The sequence below is a fragment of the Lonchura striata genome, chromosome 4, assembly GCF_050655825.1.
Source record: "Lonchura striata isolate lonStrDom1 chromosome 4, ASM5065582v1, whole genome shotgun sequence".
NCBI classification, from domain to species: Eukaryota; Metazoa; Chordata; class Aves; order Passeriformes; family Estrildidae; genus Lonchura; species Lonchura striata.
The window spans coordinates 64879966-64897816 of NC_140706.1; the positions used below are offsets into that span (position 1 = coordinate 64879966).

Below are 17851 nucleotides of genomic sequence, written 5' to 3' on the forward strand. Positions count from 1 at the left end.
AGAGATGGAAATGACACCTTGGGTCTAGATTTTAGCAGCTCTCTTTGATATGCAGAGATGAAATGAAGCTTTAAAAGGAAGGACAAAGTGAAAGCTAGGAGGGATTAACTCATATGGAAATGGCTTTCCAGAACATAGGAATGCAGTAAGTTTCATTCACACAATGAAAATTAATAGCTAAATGTTATGCTAAGCCTGACTCTCTTACTAGTCCTTCCAGGGAGACAGTTTTCAGTAAGTTATGTACAGGGGTTCACGGAATCATGACTCAGAGGAAGAAAGGGAATCACACAAACACAAGAACTGGTCTATGTGGGCAAGCTGGAAAGTGGAGTGAATAGAAATAAACACTAAGAAATCTGCTCTGAGGTTTTAGGTCAGAACATTTCTCTGCACCTGAACAGACTTGCACACACAATAGCTCTCATCCAATTTACTGTGGGTTATGAAGATATTGGCAGGAACATCCAACAGAGTATATTTTTATGACCTACTTAGCTTTGAATCATCTACCATTATATCACATGGAAATAAGATAAATTCATCAATGTTGCTTCTTTTCCTTTAACACAGGCCTTAGGATACAAACATCCCATTGAAGCAAGTGAGAAATGTTTGGTTTCCAAAATATCTTGAATCCCTCCTCAGTATAAGTTTTCTCATAGCACATTCACCCATAACAGATCTTTACCAAACTAATGCATACCCATTACAACACCTGCATGTTTTATATATATATATAAGCACACTGAAGCATTGAGCATCATCTGGCAGTACAAAAATACCATGAGCAGCATCTGTTGTATTCCCTTTTTTCTCCTCTCCCATCTCCACCCAGGTGAAAAGCCCAGGTAAGAAAGCTTTATATGAAAAGCATTTAATCACACATTAATACAAGCAGTATGAAATACATGTACTGCTTTGCCTGGTAAGCTTGATTTCAGGAAAATAAGACAAGGTACATATAGGAAAGTTTCAGTGTAAATTAGTGCAGCTTCATTTAATTTCTGATCCTCTCTAAGGTCACAGAGAAAGCCTTAAGGGAATTGCACTCATCCATCAAGGCAGAGCACAGTCTGTGTGAATAGAACAGCAGAGACAACAATTGCCAATCTCTTTTTCTTTCCAGATCAGCTTTATGCAGATTTAAAACCACTGTCTTGTTTCAAACCAGGTTTTCCTACCATTTTCACAGGAGCTCTAGCATTTGTAGGGAATATTTGACTTTTTTCCTAAATGTGTATCTCATCAAAACCTAATTCCACAGCAGTGCTGGGTGTTATGTCATGTATAGTGTGAGGGTGCATTTAGCAAGTGACAGGAATAGTATTTTTCTGCTGTTCCCCTCTGGTATATAAATACATCAAATGTACACTTTAATTAGCACACAAGTACAAGTATCATGCAAAGATACCAGATGTTACTGGCTCATTAACTATTCTGTAATAAATGCAGCAATTAATGGATTATTTCCATAACATCTGGTATTGCAGTAACTCACTACTCAGAGTGAATAATTTTATAGTAACTTCCTGGGGTTCTTTTTCTTTCCCCCACCAAATCCACACAAAACTGTACCAAACTTTGGAAAAGCACCATCAAGTACCAATAAACATATAAAGTAGCTGTGTTTTCTTATGTGGGTGCTACATCTCCTGCCTAGATACGTATTCACAGTTAGGCTAGAGTGAGCATCATCTGCCTTTTGAATGTAACACAAACCAATAGAGAATTTAATGTTATCTATCATTTGGTCAAAAATAGATCTTAATTAAAAGGGCAAGGCATTAAGAGACAGACTTACATATAGCCTCAAGTCATGGCAAATATTGCTTCTACTCTTGAGGACCAACTTCACATTTTTTCATGTTTCCAAATCCAATTGTGCCTTAGGCAGTTAAATATCAGTAACAGAATTCCCTTGTGACCACTCAGTGTACCAGTGGAAATGAATCATGCTGCCTCTTAAAACTGCTGGTTTTAAATTCCTGACCGGTTTAATGCTGAATGCAGTCAAATATTGCATTTATCCAAACCATGTAAGCCAATATGAAATATTACAAGTATGGGTTTAGAGGCATGTTTATGCCAAATAAAGGCTTATAAAGAATTCAATTGCTACCTATGATTTCCCTAATGCAACAGAATGAGAAGTAGAATATTAGCATTTTCATCAGTTTTTCACCATAACCACTTTCTCTCAAGCATTCAACTCCTCACTTATTAAATTATTAAATCCTCACTGGATTTAAAAACCATTCTGTTTATTTCTAGAACCTCAACATAATTAACCTGACTATCAAGCCCCCAGTTTAACTAAGGTTTATCTTACTTTTTCTTTACTGAGAAGAGACCAAATTTTACACAGAAATGCCATGTTTAGGTGTGCCACTACCCTGGCTACCATAATTCAAAACTACTTTCATGCCCTCATGAGACCCCACCTGGAACACTGCATCCAGATCCTGCACAAGAAAGCCATGGGCGCTGTTGGAGCAGGTTCAGAAGTGGTCATGGAGATGCTCAGAGGGGTGGAGCACCTCTCCTGCTAACACAGGCCGAGAGAGCTGGGGTTGTTCAGCACAGAGAAGGCTCCAGGTGTTACAACAAATGAGGAAGAGAGACTTTTTAGAAGGGCAGGTAGTGATGGGACAAGACAGAATGGCTTTAAACTAGAAGAAGAGATATTTAGATTGGATATTAGGACGAAACTCCTTACTGTGAGGATGATGAAGCACTGGCCCTGGGTACCCAAGGAAGCTGTGGATGCCCCATGCCTTGTGTTCAAGGCCAGGCTGGGTGAGGCTTTCAACAACCTGGTCTAGAGGAAGTGTCCCTGCCCATGGCAGAGGGTTTGGAATGAGATGATCTTTAAGATTTCTTCCAATCCAAATCAGTTTATGATTCTGTAATTTAACACATCAGGCTGCCCCAGCTCTCAAGTCTGTCTTAATGTGCAGGCCATTGTCAAGTACTACACACCACCTTAGAAGTTTACTGTGTCACAGCTGAGGAAGGTTCAGGCTACTGTAAGTTCTAAAGTAGGTTCAAAGCTACTTTAATGAAGCTTAACTTTTTGCTGGAGCAAACAGTATTCAGATGCCTTTAAAAATCCCAACTAGGGTGACTGACACATGCCCATGGACTCTCAGAACTCAACAGGGCTTCTCAAATGCCAGTTCTTTAAGAATTCATCTTTATTTAGTCTTCATATTTAAGTAAGAAATTAAAAATCTTTTTTAAAAAAGGAAACTTTCTGTTTGGAAGACTGCTTCAAAGGCATCCTGTGAAAGAATTATCTCAGGGAACTGCCAGAGGCTGAATATGAATTTGATATCTGCATTTTTTAAAAAGGCTTAAACTAGGCATCCTTTACCATCTCTTGCACAATTCTGGGACAACTTCTTTGTTATGAATTCCAGCTCCTTCCATTAGCTACACTTAGAATACAGAGACTCCTGCAAGCAGGCATTTCTGGGTAGCTCACTCCAGTGCAGGTATCCTAAAGGGAATATCCAAAGATATTATTTAAGTCAGTTGTGAGCATAAGCTACTGGCAGATATACAAACAAAATAGTCAGTCCAATTCCCAAAGCACTCCTAGGGCTATGTCTAAAACCAAAAATGAAGATGATTCTGCCCTATCGCTCAAGAGAAGTTCATAATCCAAACCTTCAAATGAAGTCAACTTCTGAATTCAGAACTCACTCAAAATTGTGGTATACAAAAGACATTGCATATTAAATTACATTAAAAATTAAATTACAGCAGCTTTAAACAGGAGAGTTAAAAACTTGAAAATATCTGAATTCTGGATTCATGACAATCAGTGGGTCCCTGGGATATCTGTTGGCACTTTTAAGAGTTCTTCAACTTCTTCCTGTAAAGCCTCAGCTTTTTCACTCAGCAGCATCTACAAGAAGAAGAAACAAAGGAACAAAAATTAGAAAACAAATACAAGCATTAGCTATAATTCTTAGACAGATTAAAACACCAATGTTTCTTCCCAAACTTGCACCTGGGTCTATAAATGACCGCTGCTGCTGCTCCCAGGACCGCAGCAGCTTTGCCTCAAAGAGCCAGCATTTTTTTTGACAATTAAATTTATACCCATATAGAAAGCAGTCACACAAAAATTCATACAGCACACAGATGGTTTTCTGGATTCTGCTATCACATAATACACCAAATTTACAGAATATGAACAGTTTTGTCTGGAACTGTTAAGGAATATTTTTAACCTTAGACATTCATTTTACATGTTAGAATAATAATTTTTAAGTTGTGCCTGCCAAGCTGACAACTTTTTCCTTTATTTGAAATTTCTTACTACAGCATTTTACACCAGACATACAGGACTCCTGATATCAGCAGTTGTTTAATCCACTGCCCTGAACTGTTTGTTGCTGGCATGGAGAAGAACGGGACCCCACGCAAGCACTCTCCTAACTTCCCAGTTAGAGAAAACTCCATGAATTTAGGAGCTGAATATGAGAGTAGGGGTAGACTGCGAGATTTGTCCTTGATGTAGATAAGCAATCTGCATATATCCCTTTCTTTTGGCTCCCACAGCAGCACACTAAAAAAGCATCAAGAAACCTACAACATTATCTAAACATGACCTATTAAAGTACACAACCCCCAAAGCTGGTATGCTTACTTAATGAGAATGTGCAAACCAAAACTTTCTCATTGACTGCCTTATTTTTAAAACAACCACCCATCCTTTTATTCTAGATATTCCCTTACTTCACCAAGAGCTTGCTCTTTTAGTAGAATCAAACGTGAAGCCAATACCATTGCAGCAGCAGATCATGAATGGAGATACAGAGAGAATACCATCCCTTGATAAAGCACTTCCTGCATTTTTTGTTTAGACACAACTCAGTGTTTGTTATAAAACCCACATATTCAAAATGGAAAAGACAGGAAAGAATAAAAGGGTATGACAAAAGCAACCTAAATAGGTGAAGTCAATCCTGCACCTTGTTGGTTTCCACTTCTACAACCCTACAAATCCTATTCTTTTGTCACAATTACCACTAGAACTTCTGTAAATAAGTCCTGAGATATTGGCAGAACTGAGCATTTCAAGTATCAGATGAGCTGTCAAGCATTTTTGCCCTTTGCTTCCCCTCTGAAAAGCAGCACCACTTGGCTGTACACAACAATTGTTCTTACTACAGATCAGTATTTGGATCACAAATGTCCACTAATGCCTTTACTAGTAAACTGAATCCTTCCCTTTTAATGTTGTTCAAACATCCACTTTTGACACATTGGAGTTTTGAAGAAGTTTTTTATAGCTTTCTTTCTAACTCACCTTTGCAGATGAAATTATTTGTTTGGCTTGACGTCGTGACAAGTGCTCAATCATCCTCACCAAAGTTTCTGGATTTGCATAAGCCAAGTGTGCTAAAGTTTTGTATCCTGCATTGTAAAGCTGTTTTGCTCGTGCCTGAAAGTATAAAATTGTGTTAGATTATCAGAACAGGAAATAAGAATTACTGGTAATTACTGGTGCCAATCTCTGCACCAATCTCAAACATTTCATTCTGCATATCAATCCAATTCTCTTTTTCTAACATGAATACTCACTGAGAATTTTTATAGCCCAAAAGCACAGCTTTGTCACTAAGATTTACCACCCTAGCAATCTTATCCACCTCTTATGAATGCATTTGCCTTTATTTTCTCTGAGCCTAGATGATATGAATGCTGCTGTCTTCTCTTGTTGCCATGTTTTCTTTCATTCACTGTCACTGATAGGAATTACAGTCCCACATTCTTTGGAGGTGCCTGTCTTGTTTAGCTTCTCAGATTAAAACCGCACTGTCACTAAATTCGATGGTTTTCTGACAAACTGGTTCTACAATATGCTGGACAGGCAAGTTAAATCATTTTGCAAAGAGTAGAACCTTGGACTGAAGTCCCAGAAGAGCTTTTATTTTAACAGGAGTCTTTGATTCAGAGACTAGTTAAATTTCTTATTTAAAATACATGCAGTCCCAACATGACTTCACATGTTTCTGTAAGGATCTTCTAAATATGTAAATTCTTATTCTGCCTTACTCCCATGAACTGAAGAATCCTTACCACAAAAGAAACCTGGACTCTGTTTTCCACAGAATTCACAGAATGACTAAGTTGGAAGAGACCTTAAAGGTCATCTAGTCCAACCTATGCCCTAACACCTCAACTAAACCATGGCACTGAGTGCCACATCTAATCTTTTCTTAAACACATCTGGGGATGGTGACTCCACCACCTCCATGGGCAGGCCATTCCAGAACTTTATCACCCTTCTTGTAAAAAACTTCTTCCTAATATCCAACCTAATTTCCCTTGATGCAGCTTGAGACTGTGTCCTCTGATTCTGTCAGTTGTTGCCTGGTGAAAGAGACCAACCCCCACCTGAGTACAACCACCTTTCAAGAAGTTGTAGAGAGTGATAAGTCTCCTTTTCTCCTGGCTAAACACCCCCAGCTCCCTCAGTCGTTCCTCACAGGGTTTGTGTTCCAAGCCCCTCTCCAGCCCCGTTGCCTCCTCTGGATGCACTCAAGCATCTCAATGTCCTTCCCAAACTGAGGGGCCCAAACTGGATACAGCACTCAAGGTGTGGCCTCACCAGTGCCAAGTGCAGGGAAGAATGACCTCCCTGCCCCTGCTGGCCACACTATTCCTGATACAGGCCAGGATACCACTGATCTTCAGTACACTGCTGGCTCATGTTCAACCACCAGAACCCCCAGGTCCCTTTCTGTCCAGCCACAGCCTATAACATTGCAGGGGGTTATTGTGGCCAAAATGCAGAACTCCAACTTCCAACTGAGTATACAGCTAAATTATTGTCCAAAAATACAGTATTTTCACAGTTGCTGTGGCAGAAGCCAGAAGAAAACCATTGGCTCCAGCTCCCATTTCCTAAACAGATCACTTTTCCCCCAACCTCCAGACTGTTGTGAAATATCTGCATTATGCTGAATTCCCAGTAACAAATTACTTGGTTTTCCATATACACTTGAAAGGCACAGGAACATTTAGCACACAAGTTAATATTAAAAGGTTTCATTGAGCCACGTTTACTGACCTCTAGAACCCCTGCTACCTCCATCAGAGGGATGAGTTCTGTCTTAACACAGTATGTCAACTGCTTCGTAAGCTCTGTCAGCAAGGCTTTATAAACCCAGAATTCTTCCAATTCCTGCAGAGACAAAGATTGCTAAAAATCAGCTCCAAAGTTCTGTATTTGGGAAATATGACTGACAAAACTCTACTAAGTCAAAAAGTATCTATTTGTCTTTTAGATGGAGGAAGCACTATTATTTCTCTAAGTCATCCTTTCAGAGATCTGCAGAGGTGTATTCAGCATTCTTCAGCTAAACATCCCAAAGCTGGGGCAATTCTGAAGGATAAGCAGTGCATTATTTCAGTTGTTTCACCAACAGCACTGGCACTGATCAATGCCCTGTACAACTTGTATGTTTTCACAGTGCATAAAGCTTGCTTTTACTATCAGAAATATCATTGTATGAGCATGCTTTGCTCAACAGAAAAAATAACGTAGAACATGAAAGGTGAAGAAATATTTTTGCACAGGAAAGGTGAAATACCACACCCGTATTCAGTTCTAAAGTAAGATAACAAAACTCCAGATTTTGCAAAACCAAGCCACAAAAAAATTATTTACATTCTTTTAACACAGTACCTCACAGAAATGTAGAAGGCAGGATGCAAAGGAGGCAGCAGAATTTAGGAGATTCTGCACATATCCCCGGGACAAGTTAAATTTCTCTGAAACACTCCAAATATTGGTCTCTTTCAATAGTGTATAAAGCACAAACGTCAGGTAGAACCTGTTCACCACAGTGTGGTCCACATTCTAGGAATAAGACAAGCTAGAATTCAGAGCCAGTATAACACTGCAGATGTTCTGTTAGTACTACAAGGGAAATCTTTTCATCTCTATTCCCTTCACAACTTTAAAACATTTCTATATTACACACAAAGACATTAGAAACATTAAGAAAACTAATCAATGAGATTAAAAGAACTTTAATAATCAGAACAGAAATAAACAACACTAGCAGAAAAATAATCTCAAATTTGCAAATAATCAAATGAAATGACTAAACTGTTATCTTAGGTATGACAAATTGTCAACCTACCTTTCTGATGGTTTGACCAGAAGCCATTTTTGTAATAAAGCTTTCAGGTACTCCCACAATATCTGCTACTTTTTGCTCTGCTGCACTTAGCTGGTTGAACTAAAACAAAATTTTAAAGAATTTCCAGATATTTAGTTCTTTCAATATTATAGAAAACACAAGTACATTGTTCACAGTGCAACAGTGTTTTTCAATATCTCTATAGAATCAGTAGAGTAGTACTACAGTCACCAGTCACAGGCAGTTCTGAAGCTTCTTTGCCTACTTGTGTGAATTATCTGTAACTGTTCATCTCTGAATGCCTCATTTTAACAGAATTAAACAGATTTTAGTGCTCTCCAAGTTAAAAAAAAAAAAAAAGCATATTTACCATCAGATTGTTATCCCACTTCATGTACTATGAGTACATACCCACTGCAAATTTAATACAGAGGATTACTGAATACCCCAATGCATGTTTGCTAGCAATTTCTCACCTGTTTCAAGTATATCATCCAATCTGGGCTACAGGTAGAAGTCATATCATAGGGAGTTGACAGATATAGGAGATGAAGACTGCTCTCGAGAACCAGCCCCTCCAAACCCTTTTTCAATTCTCTGTACAGAATATTGCAGTATGCCAAGTCTATTGAACCTAGAATAGGCACACAGGGTAAGAATAAGCACAATTATAAACAGACACACAGAGTTAAATGAAGTACATTTTAACATAGAATCAGTATTGTCCTTACCTTCCACAAAAGCTAGTTATGCCATCTGAACTGGAGAGAAATATCTGTGGCCTGAATTACTGTTCTAACCTAACATGAGTAGTAAAGCAAAGCTGAGGAAAGGCAATCACCTGTTTCCATGTATGTTTATTCTGTGTGGTTTTAGAGTGCTTGCCAAATGTCTTGGCTTTACTGAAATCCCACAATGATTTTGTAAGTTGAGGGAACCCTTCAGACTCATCCCATTTCAACTACATTCCATACCCCAAAATCTTTATGATACAACAGGAAAGCAGAACATCCTGATATCTTTTTTTTAATTACAATCAGTCTACATGTCGTATGCTCCCTTTCCCTCTTCAGCTTTCCAAGAAATCCTTCTGTTTACAATAATCTGTTAATAACAATTAATTGTAAAACAAGGTCCTGAGACACTTAAATATTTAAGTGATTTTTTAAGGGTACAGCTCTGGTTTTGTTCCCAGTGGGATCAATATTATCACTCTTCATTCACATCACATTCAGTCATGTGCTACTTCACGCCCATTTTCAGTCTACATCATATAATAAAACTCTTTCTCAACAGCTTATTTTTCATTGCAGTTTAATAATAAGAATTAAAAAAGCCTTACCCTTATATGTAGCTTTACCCAAGGGTGTGATTGTCAGTGTAGATTTGGAATTGTGGTCCTTCTCAGATATTCTTCCTTTTAGGAGTCCTTTTTCTATCAGATTTTCCAGCCCATCTTTAATTATCTCTGAGAAGCTCTTCTCTTTAGACAGTAGCTGCTGCTGAACACCCAGCAGTGTACAACACATAAAATTGTCCACTTCCTCATGGGTAACTGCTATCTTCACCAGTTTGGGAAATAATTAGCATATTTAAAGTTATAACTTCACATGTTTAATAAGACATAGGAAAAAAATTACTGAACAAAGAGCAACCTTGTGTTTCTATAGAAATACATTCCAACAAATAAAATGACAGATTCTCAGTGGTGGATCTGGTGGACTGCTCTCCATCTGTTCTATTATTCTAGCTACTGCATCATGTTAACTTGTCTCCACTGTTTCTATTTGTATTTTGAATCAAGTATCAGAAATATAAATATTAATATTATATTGTATAATAAGATAGATATAATTTTGCTTTTACACATAAGGTAATTGTTGTGTTGTATGATTACTTATTGAGTTAAATGAGAAGACCTAATCAGATAAGGACAAAAATTTGATTAAAGCTTTTTTGAACTTGCAAGCCTGAATGTTTAAGCAGTTTGGTTTTTTCTACAGAATCAACAGGTGACATTTTCTTGGCATTTCTAAGCACTTAAGTTACTCACAGAGAAGAGTTAACCGATACCTTCAGTCCAACCAAAGACAACAACAGGCTCTGGATTCCCTTGGTCAACTCCAGCAGAAGATTGCTGTTGCAATTCTCCAAAGGACTGTGAACTAAATCCTGGACCTAAAAGGGGCAAGGAATATATTAGTACAGAGGACTATTCATGCATTAATTTTATACTTTCAAAAAATCAAACTGATATGCATGACTTGTCTTATAAAGAAAATAAGGGTAAACATCAAAAGCTTACAGTTCCCATCTGAAAACAAGCCACATAAAGGCAGTTTAAAGGTATTACATAAATCAAATGCTTACAACTTTAAGAGGTGAACAAAAATTAAGCTTGGCTCCTCCTGTTTATTCCACCATCTTAACCCAGCAATTTAAATTACCAACAGCTTTGTAAAAATTACCAAGTGTTTGTCTTTTTCTTGCACTATGAGAATACTTTCCCCAGCACTGTCAATGCCAGCTCGACCAGCTCTGCCCGTCATTTGTTTGTATTGGCTCTTCTTCAGGAAGTCATTGCCAACATAAGGAGCTCTGAGAATCACCCTGCAAAGAAGTCTTGAATAAGTTATGCTTTATATTCAAATTACTAAAGCAGCAATAAAATGTTACAAATTCAAATTAGGTCTTTATATGTGCCCTTTACCTCGTAACTAATAAAAATCAAATGCACCTCTTTGGACAGATGTGTAAATCAATTGTAAAGCATTAAACTATTTAAGGTGCATAAAATGTGCACACAGAAGTGGATTCTTAGCTAACAATCCTTGGTAACACAGAGTACAGCAGCCCTATAATCAGAACTTGCATATGAAAAGGTAAAACATTTTTGTTTTAAAACATTCCAACTGCAACTCCTTAGAAAAGGTTTATTTTATCATTTAAACATTATTCTTAGGAGTGTATCTAAAGAAAGCACCGTTCTTTTGAATAACACTACTAAAAACATTAAAACACTTTTCAATTTATTAAAACTTTCTTTACTCCATTTACATAAGTGCTCTTCAGTGATATACTCCGAGACACTTCCTACTGATTCACATTTCCTACATGAATACTGCAGTCTTGTGTCCCAAATTGAACACAACATCCATTATATTTCCAATTCGCTGGTAAAAGCACAAACACAGTTTAAATAGCACTGGAATTTCCAACTTATTAAAGAATTTTTTATTTTTACAAAGCAAAAATCAATGCAAAAATTAAATGCTTTGGCTCCTAACCTTCTAGCTGGTAGGTTCACTCCAGCAGCTAGAGTGGCTGTGCAAGCAAGCAGACATAGGACACCTGCAGAATAAGCTTCCTCGATGGCTTTTCGTTCATCATTTGTAAGGCCACTGTGGTGATAGGCAATACCAAAAGGGATTATTTGCTTCAAAACAGGACAGACAGTTCCATTTCCAATACTCTTTAGGTTCTTGATGAGATCTTGTTTTTCTTTCTCCTTATGAGCTCTAAATTCTCTTAGAGGAGGAAAAGCATTTCTTTAGACTTTAGACCAATCATTAAATAAAAAGAAAATAAAACCAAGAGACATGCTTACTGTCTACTTCTGTTCACCATTCATTTCTCTAACATCTAAGTTGGAGAAATAGTCATTTCCAGTAACTTTGAAACAGCAATATGCAGGAGGCTGATATAGTTGCAATAGAACTTTTCTTGTTAGGAAACACAGGAACAGAAGAGATAAAATACTAGCTGCTTTAGATTTTACAACTCAGTTTTCCCAAGTAGGAATGGGAACAGAGATATTCAACTGACTGCCAAAGTACATGACCAAATACCAGGGTACAGAGAAAAATGTTTGTTTTCTAGGCTTCCAGAAACCAGTGCCAAAGGGAAACAAAGTTAGATTAATTTAGTATGTTTCTCCTTCTTTTCTTTAGTGCTTTTCCTCTGACAATCATATTTTTCAACTGTTTTGGAATAAAAGTAAGAACTTTAAAAAAACCTTTTATTTATTAAGCCTTTTGCAATTTGCTATCACTTATGCAGTTAGCAACTTTATATGACTCCATGTTCAAAGCATTTACTTTTAATCCCCAGGGGAAAACACTTACAAACTAGATTACAATAAAGTTGTAAGCAATTATTTCATATATAATTTAAAAAAAAAAATAGAAACTTACTTCTTGAGGTATTTGCACACCATTGAAGCCACATTTTCACAATTTTTTTTAGTGGGACAAAAGATTAGGCAGGAATATTTAGGAATAACTTCAGTAACCAGTGCAATGATGTGGTCAGGATCTGCTTTCTCTAGATTACTAGAATACTGTAATAAGCACAGATTGACAAATATGTAAACCTAGGAATTAAGTTATAACCTGAATATTCAACACTTGTTCTCAACCACTGCTTGAATACTCCCATTGGATTTAATGTGACATAATTCCAAGAAGCTGTAGTATAAGCTTTTCTCCCAATCCTCACTTGAAAAACATCTAACTTAAGGGATACATGGATATGCAAATCAAATTCTTTGCTTTTTCCCTTAGTACTTCATTTTCTTTTAGCAACACCTGAGATACTGGCAGTCTACTATTAGACACATTTTCCTTTGTAAAGGTTGAAATTAATCCCTTCAAGGCAGTAGTAAGCTGGCAATATCCCCAAAAGGTGTATTTCAGTTTTGTCTGAGAGTGATGAACTGTTGAGATAATCTACCCCCGAACATAAAATATTGAGTATCTGGAATACTCAAACACATTACTTTTTGCATGTCAAAATACTGAAGAAACCTCTACCTTGAGGAGTCAAAAAGAAGTGAAAATCAAATTAAGCATTCAGTATTTTAAGGCTGTTTTTTTCATTCCCAAAGCCTAACACTTCTTTCTCATGGGTACTACAAATGAATTATCATGTTAATTTCTCTAGTAAAAGGTCTGTAAGTGAATCAGTGTAAAATAATGCATTTCACAACAGTTCTAAGAAGCTATAAGCACTTTGTTTTTACCTTGAAATTAAGGAGATGTGAAAAAGCAAATCCATTTTGTGTTTTGCTGTCCACTGTATAAATGGTGTCTCGTATCTTTATGTATTCCTTTAATTCTACCTAGCAAGACAGAAACCACAAAGAGAAATTTTAGTTAAGTTACTCAGTTTTCTCTAAAGCTATTGATGATGTATAGCTACAGCTTTTCTCTAAGCATCACAGGTCATATACATACTTGCACATAAGCACACGCCTTAGAATTTTTAAGAGAACTTAATTGTTTTAATTATTTGCCTTGATAAAGCATGGAACCATAATGAAGAATGCCAAAATTGTATCCCATGAACTATTTATAAACCATGCTGTCTTCACAGCATAGAAGAACCAGCAGTACGGATTCTAGTGGAATATAGTGATTCATCACAGTAGCTGTAATTTAGGAATTGCTTAAGTTAAAATGAAACAAATGCCTTAGCATTTGTATAATGCTAATGTATAAACATTATCGCATTTATGTATTTAGAAGTGCATGGTGCTATTTACTGGACTGTTAGCAATTAGAGAGCAATAGCAGGCCTTATATTATACTGTGCAATTAAGCACAAAAGCTGTGATACAATTCTAAACAGATTTACTATGATTTTAAAGGCAAATATCTTCTTTACTAGTTCCTGGTATCTTGTATACAGACCGGTCTAAAATTATTAGTGTAGTACTCTGCTTGCAGGAATTTCTGCAGGTCACCAACATTATTTAATGTTGCACTCATGCCAATGATCTGCGTCTTTTCTGTAAAACAAAAGTTGAGATGAATTCATTGTCACATTACCAATTTTTAACATTTCTGTTCAGTATTTAAGTCATGAGACTCCTTCTTCACCATCAATCTTTTCAAAATGCCAAAGTAGCAGGTTTGAAGGGAGATGCCACTACTAAAAAAATACTAAGAAATAATACTAAGCCACAAAATACTAACTGAGACTTAAATGTAAAACAAAAACAAAAACAAAAAAACATTTAATTGGATGCCTAAACAGCTCCTACAAAGAAATGGAAGACATCTGACAATACTCAGGATTTCACAGAGAAGTATTAGAAGAGCTTCAAAAACACCCTAACATCATTAGAGGGTCAATTAACACTTCAATGAGTAAATGCTGTTAATACATGGAGTCATGCCATGTTTTTCAAAAGCAGCCAAAACAGCACAAATCCAGAAAGTGAGCGTGTGACTTCTCTCAGAGATGCCACAACTACAAAATATTAATGACATTAACTGTAGCCATGACTTACTACTGGTGTAAAGAATTTTTGCCAGAGTAATTTCCAGTACTGCACCACGGCTTCCTGCCCCGAGCATATGCAGCTGCAGACAGAAAAGAAAAAGTAAAGGCAAGAATGCTAATGAGTTGAGAGTATTTCTAAAAAGACCTCCAAAATATATAGACATAAAGAAATACTACAGAACTGTTTGTGTTGGACTTCCTAAAGATATCCCTTGTGTAAATTTGGATTGTTAAGTTCAGATGTATTACCTTGCTTAAAAAGCATTTAAGAATCACAGAAAGGCAGGCTCATGGGCAAATGTAGAGAACAAGATTTACCTTCTATTTAGCTAGACCACAACTGACACAAACAGTTAACTCCTGACAGTAAACAGTGTGGAAATCTTTGTATTCACCAGTCTGAGGCAATTTTAAACAAAACTTGGTTTAAACAAGACTTAAAAGTAAAAACATTCCTACCAGCCAGGTTCTAGGAAAAACAGAAGTTAGTGCTTCAGCTGCCCTTTGTTTAGAAGGTACAGTGCTAAAGCATAGTCAGTCAGCCTGATGAATTCCAGGAATTAAAACCACCATTAGATGTTAGACACATTACTCAACCCCACAATCACACCTTGGTAGCACAACTCAGCCCCACCACTGCAACTGGCAATCCCCACAGCCAAATGTTACTTTGTAGTTTTCTTTTTTGTCGGTGTTTCACTGGTCATTAATACCAGACACAAAGTTGCATGGCTTCACAGCTATGAGTTAAGGTGTAGGCTTCAGAAAGTACATTCCATACAATTAAAATTATTTATGCTTCTTTTGCAACCCATTAGAGACTTCTAAGTGACAAGTAGTTACGCAGGAATTCACCATCAACCGCTACCACAGTAGATCTCTCAATATAAATCTATTACTCTGAAATAGCAATAAATGCTTCATTAAAAATAAAAAAAAAAACAAGTTTCAAAATTATAAAATTATGTGCCAATTCAGAACACAGAAAATAAAAGTAATTTTCATTATGAATACTCTAAGCAAAACCAAGCAGGCAAAGAACTGCTCCTTCCTAAATAATTGTTTATTAGAACCCTAAAAGAAACACGCATCTGATAAATCGGAGTACATCTTGTGGCCTACCTCATCTACCACAACCAGGCCGAGGTCACAGATCCTTTCTGTTTCAATTAAGGAGTTCACCAGAGCATGTCCTTTTTCTATAGTAGCAATATAAAGAGATTTTTTTACTCTCCTTTTGATTGGTGGAAATCTTCCTTTACTTCCTGCATATTCTTCAACCAGGAAACCCAATTCTATCCCAAAACTTGATAAACCCCTAACCTATAAAAGAAAAATCAATTAGAGAACAATTTCATGCTCATCGTGGATTTCAGAGCTGCCTCAACAACTCAACAGAAAACCAACCCACACCACAATCAGCTGCTGGAATTAGTGAAACATAGCTAAGAATATCTATTCCAGCTACAAAACTGAGTGTCTACACATATAATTTATATCACAGGAAGCAGTACCAGAAATACTGTATCCAGACCTTTTCCTGGACAATGGCAACATATGGCAGGATCATCAGAACATCCTTCTGCCTGCAGAGTAATTCTTGGAGAATTATTATTTCAGCTACAAGAGTTTTTCCACCACTGGTTGGCAATGAATATATCAAGTTCTTCCTTTGCTGTAGGGATTCTAACATTAAGCAATCATGCTGCCACTCTGCAAAATGAAAATGGAACTATTAGCAACCCCAGGGGTATGTTAGTTTATACAAAAATGCCTGTGTTTCATTCAGAAACTCTCAGCCTTTGAGAGTCTTTCCTCAAAAAAGCACTTAAAGCTTTCAGTGACTTCCAAAGTATTATGTAATCCAGATGAATAGATACCACCCATCCATCTAAAACACCAAAAGAGCCACTTCCTAAAACAGGACAACTACTTTCCAATGTGGTTCATGTTAAGCATTACCTTAAATATTTTTACAGTATAATGGGTGAAACAGACAATACTCCACTAGCAGCTCTTTTTTTTTTCCAACAGACCATTGATTATACTACCATAAAGTGTTTCAATCCCTCGAAGTTGTCTGAATAAATCTTTAACCTTGCTAGGTAATCCATAAAAAGGGCCTATATCAAGAGAAGATGATTCAATAGCTTTCCTAGCCACAAAAATCTCTTCAGATAAAACAGCTTCTTTAAGCTGCTTGGTCTTGGAGACCTGCAGAGTCTGGGCTCTGGCATTTCCAGTCATAGCATTTTTTAGGTGATCTTTGAGACTCTCAGATTTAAATAAAACACACTTGGAGTCTGAGGAAGTGTCAGTAGTTCTGTTCCTGTGTTCAGCACCAGCATAAAAAGACAATGGGTCTCTGATTTTGTCTGAGAAAGAATTCACACATTCATCCCTCCCTTTTGAGATTGGAGATGTTCTAGAAGCAGAAGAAAGTTCATCCATTTTTTCAAAACACAGAAGTTGTGACGATGGCAAGTCATCTAAAGTAGACTCCATTAATTCTTGATTGCCATCAGCTGGATCACTGTCACACATTTGGCAGGTGCTCTCTTTATCACTTTTGAGGACAACCACATTTGAAGCAGAGAAGTTATCTTGCTCTTTCTGGTGAACTCCTGACTGAAGGTTCCCAAGTACGATCTCTCCAGCTGTTTTCACATTTTTATCCTGCAGGTATTTGTGTTCAATATCAGCCACTTGAGCTATCAACGAATCGTTTCCATAAAAGCTATCATAGTCACCAAACATATCCTCCTCGCTATCGTTATTGCACTGCAAAAACAAAACAGGAGTTATGGACACGCTGAGGCAACACCACAGAAGGCAGAATAACTAGCAGAGCGCAAACATCAGAGCCAAGTCACCTAAGTCTGCCCCAACTTAACACAAAAGCATGTTGTGTGATGCCGACTGTGAGGAAAGCCCAGCTTAGGTTCTGAAGGAATGCCTTAACCAAGTGAAACAGATACAAGTAGGAGGATGCATGCGCAGGGAGACGACAGAGATGAATTTTTTTAAAGTTAAAGCCAAAGGGCAGCACACAAAGTCGGCCCTTCCCGACACATGCCATCCTCCCAGGCGGAGCTCCCCGGAACCCGCCATCCCCTACCGGGGCCTCCGCCGGGGGCCCCTCGCCCTCAGAACTCGGCCTCTTGCGAGCCACCGGCGAGCTGGCGGCCACGGGCTGCAATGGGGCCCGGCTCCGCTTGCTGGAGCGGCTCTTCCTGCGCACGGCCAGCTTGGTCTCCGCCATGGCGGGGGCTGCGGGCACCGTCAGGGCTGCGGGCACCGTCAGGGCCGCGGCGGGGCACGGCCGGAGCCCGCCGGGCCGGCCGCGGGCGGCGTGGCCGCCATGGCGGGAGCGGCACTGCCGGCACCGCCCCGCCGGG

At 37.9% G+C, this 17851-nt stretch overlaps 1 protein-coding gene across 3 annotated transcripts; it reads right to left on the minus strand.

The window, feature by feature from the left end:
• Positions 1-3042: 3042 nt before the first annotated feature.
• HELQ (helicase, POLQ like) lies at positions 3043-17843 on the minus strand. 3 transcript variants are annotated; one of them, XR_014954929.1, is made up of 19 exons: positions 17572-17840; positions 16505-17234; positions 15988-16166; positions 15576-15776; positions 14461-14533; positions 13859-13956; positions 13189-13287; positions 12362-12507; positions 11456-11695; positions 10637-10778; positions 10242-10346; positions 9511-9730; positions 8645-8802; positions 8169-8267; positions 7709-7882; positions 7091-7204; positions 5324-5458; positions 3767-3913; positions 3174-3502 (listed from the first exon to the last, which is right to left on the minus strand). XR_014954929.1 is itself a non-coding variant. In XM_021526472.3 (18 exons), the coding sequence occupies exons 1-18, from the start codon at positions 17713-17715 to the stop codon at positions 3827-3829; spliced, it is 3144 nt and encodes a 1047-aa protein (XP_021382147.2). In that variant the 5' UTR covers positions 17716-17843; the 3' UTR covers positions 3043-3826. The 3 variants fall into 3 exon arrangements, 2 of the variants coding, with proteins under 2 accessions (XP_021382147.2, XP_077639163.1); XM_021526472.3 differs by having other exon boundaries at positions 3043-3913; positions 17572-17843; XM_077783037.2 differs by having other exon boundaries at positions 3043-3913; positions 11456-11569.
• Positions 17844-17851: the final 8 nt, after the last annotated feature.

What these genes read in the sequence shown, in the direction of transcription:
- HELQ (XM_021526472.3), bottom strand. Translation starts at nt 17,715, where the DNA reads ATGGCGGAGACCAAGCTGGCCGTGCGCAGGAAGAGCCGCTCCAGCAAG. An exon ending in AAAAATTCTTTACACCAGTA is followed by an intron (nt 13,957 to 14,460) that starts GTAAGTCATGGC and finishes TTTGTTTTACAG; the next exon opens with AAAAGACGCAGATCATTGGC. An exon ending in GTGTGCAAATACCTCAAGAA is followed by an intron (nt 11,696 to 12,361) that starts GTAAGTTTCTAT and finishes TCCTCCTCTAAG; the next exon opens with AGAATTTAGAGCTCATAAGG.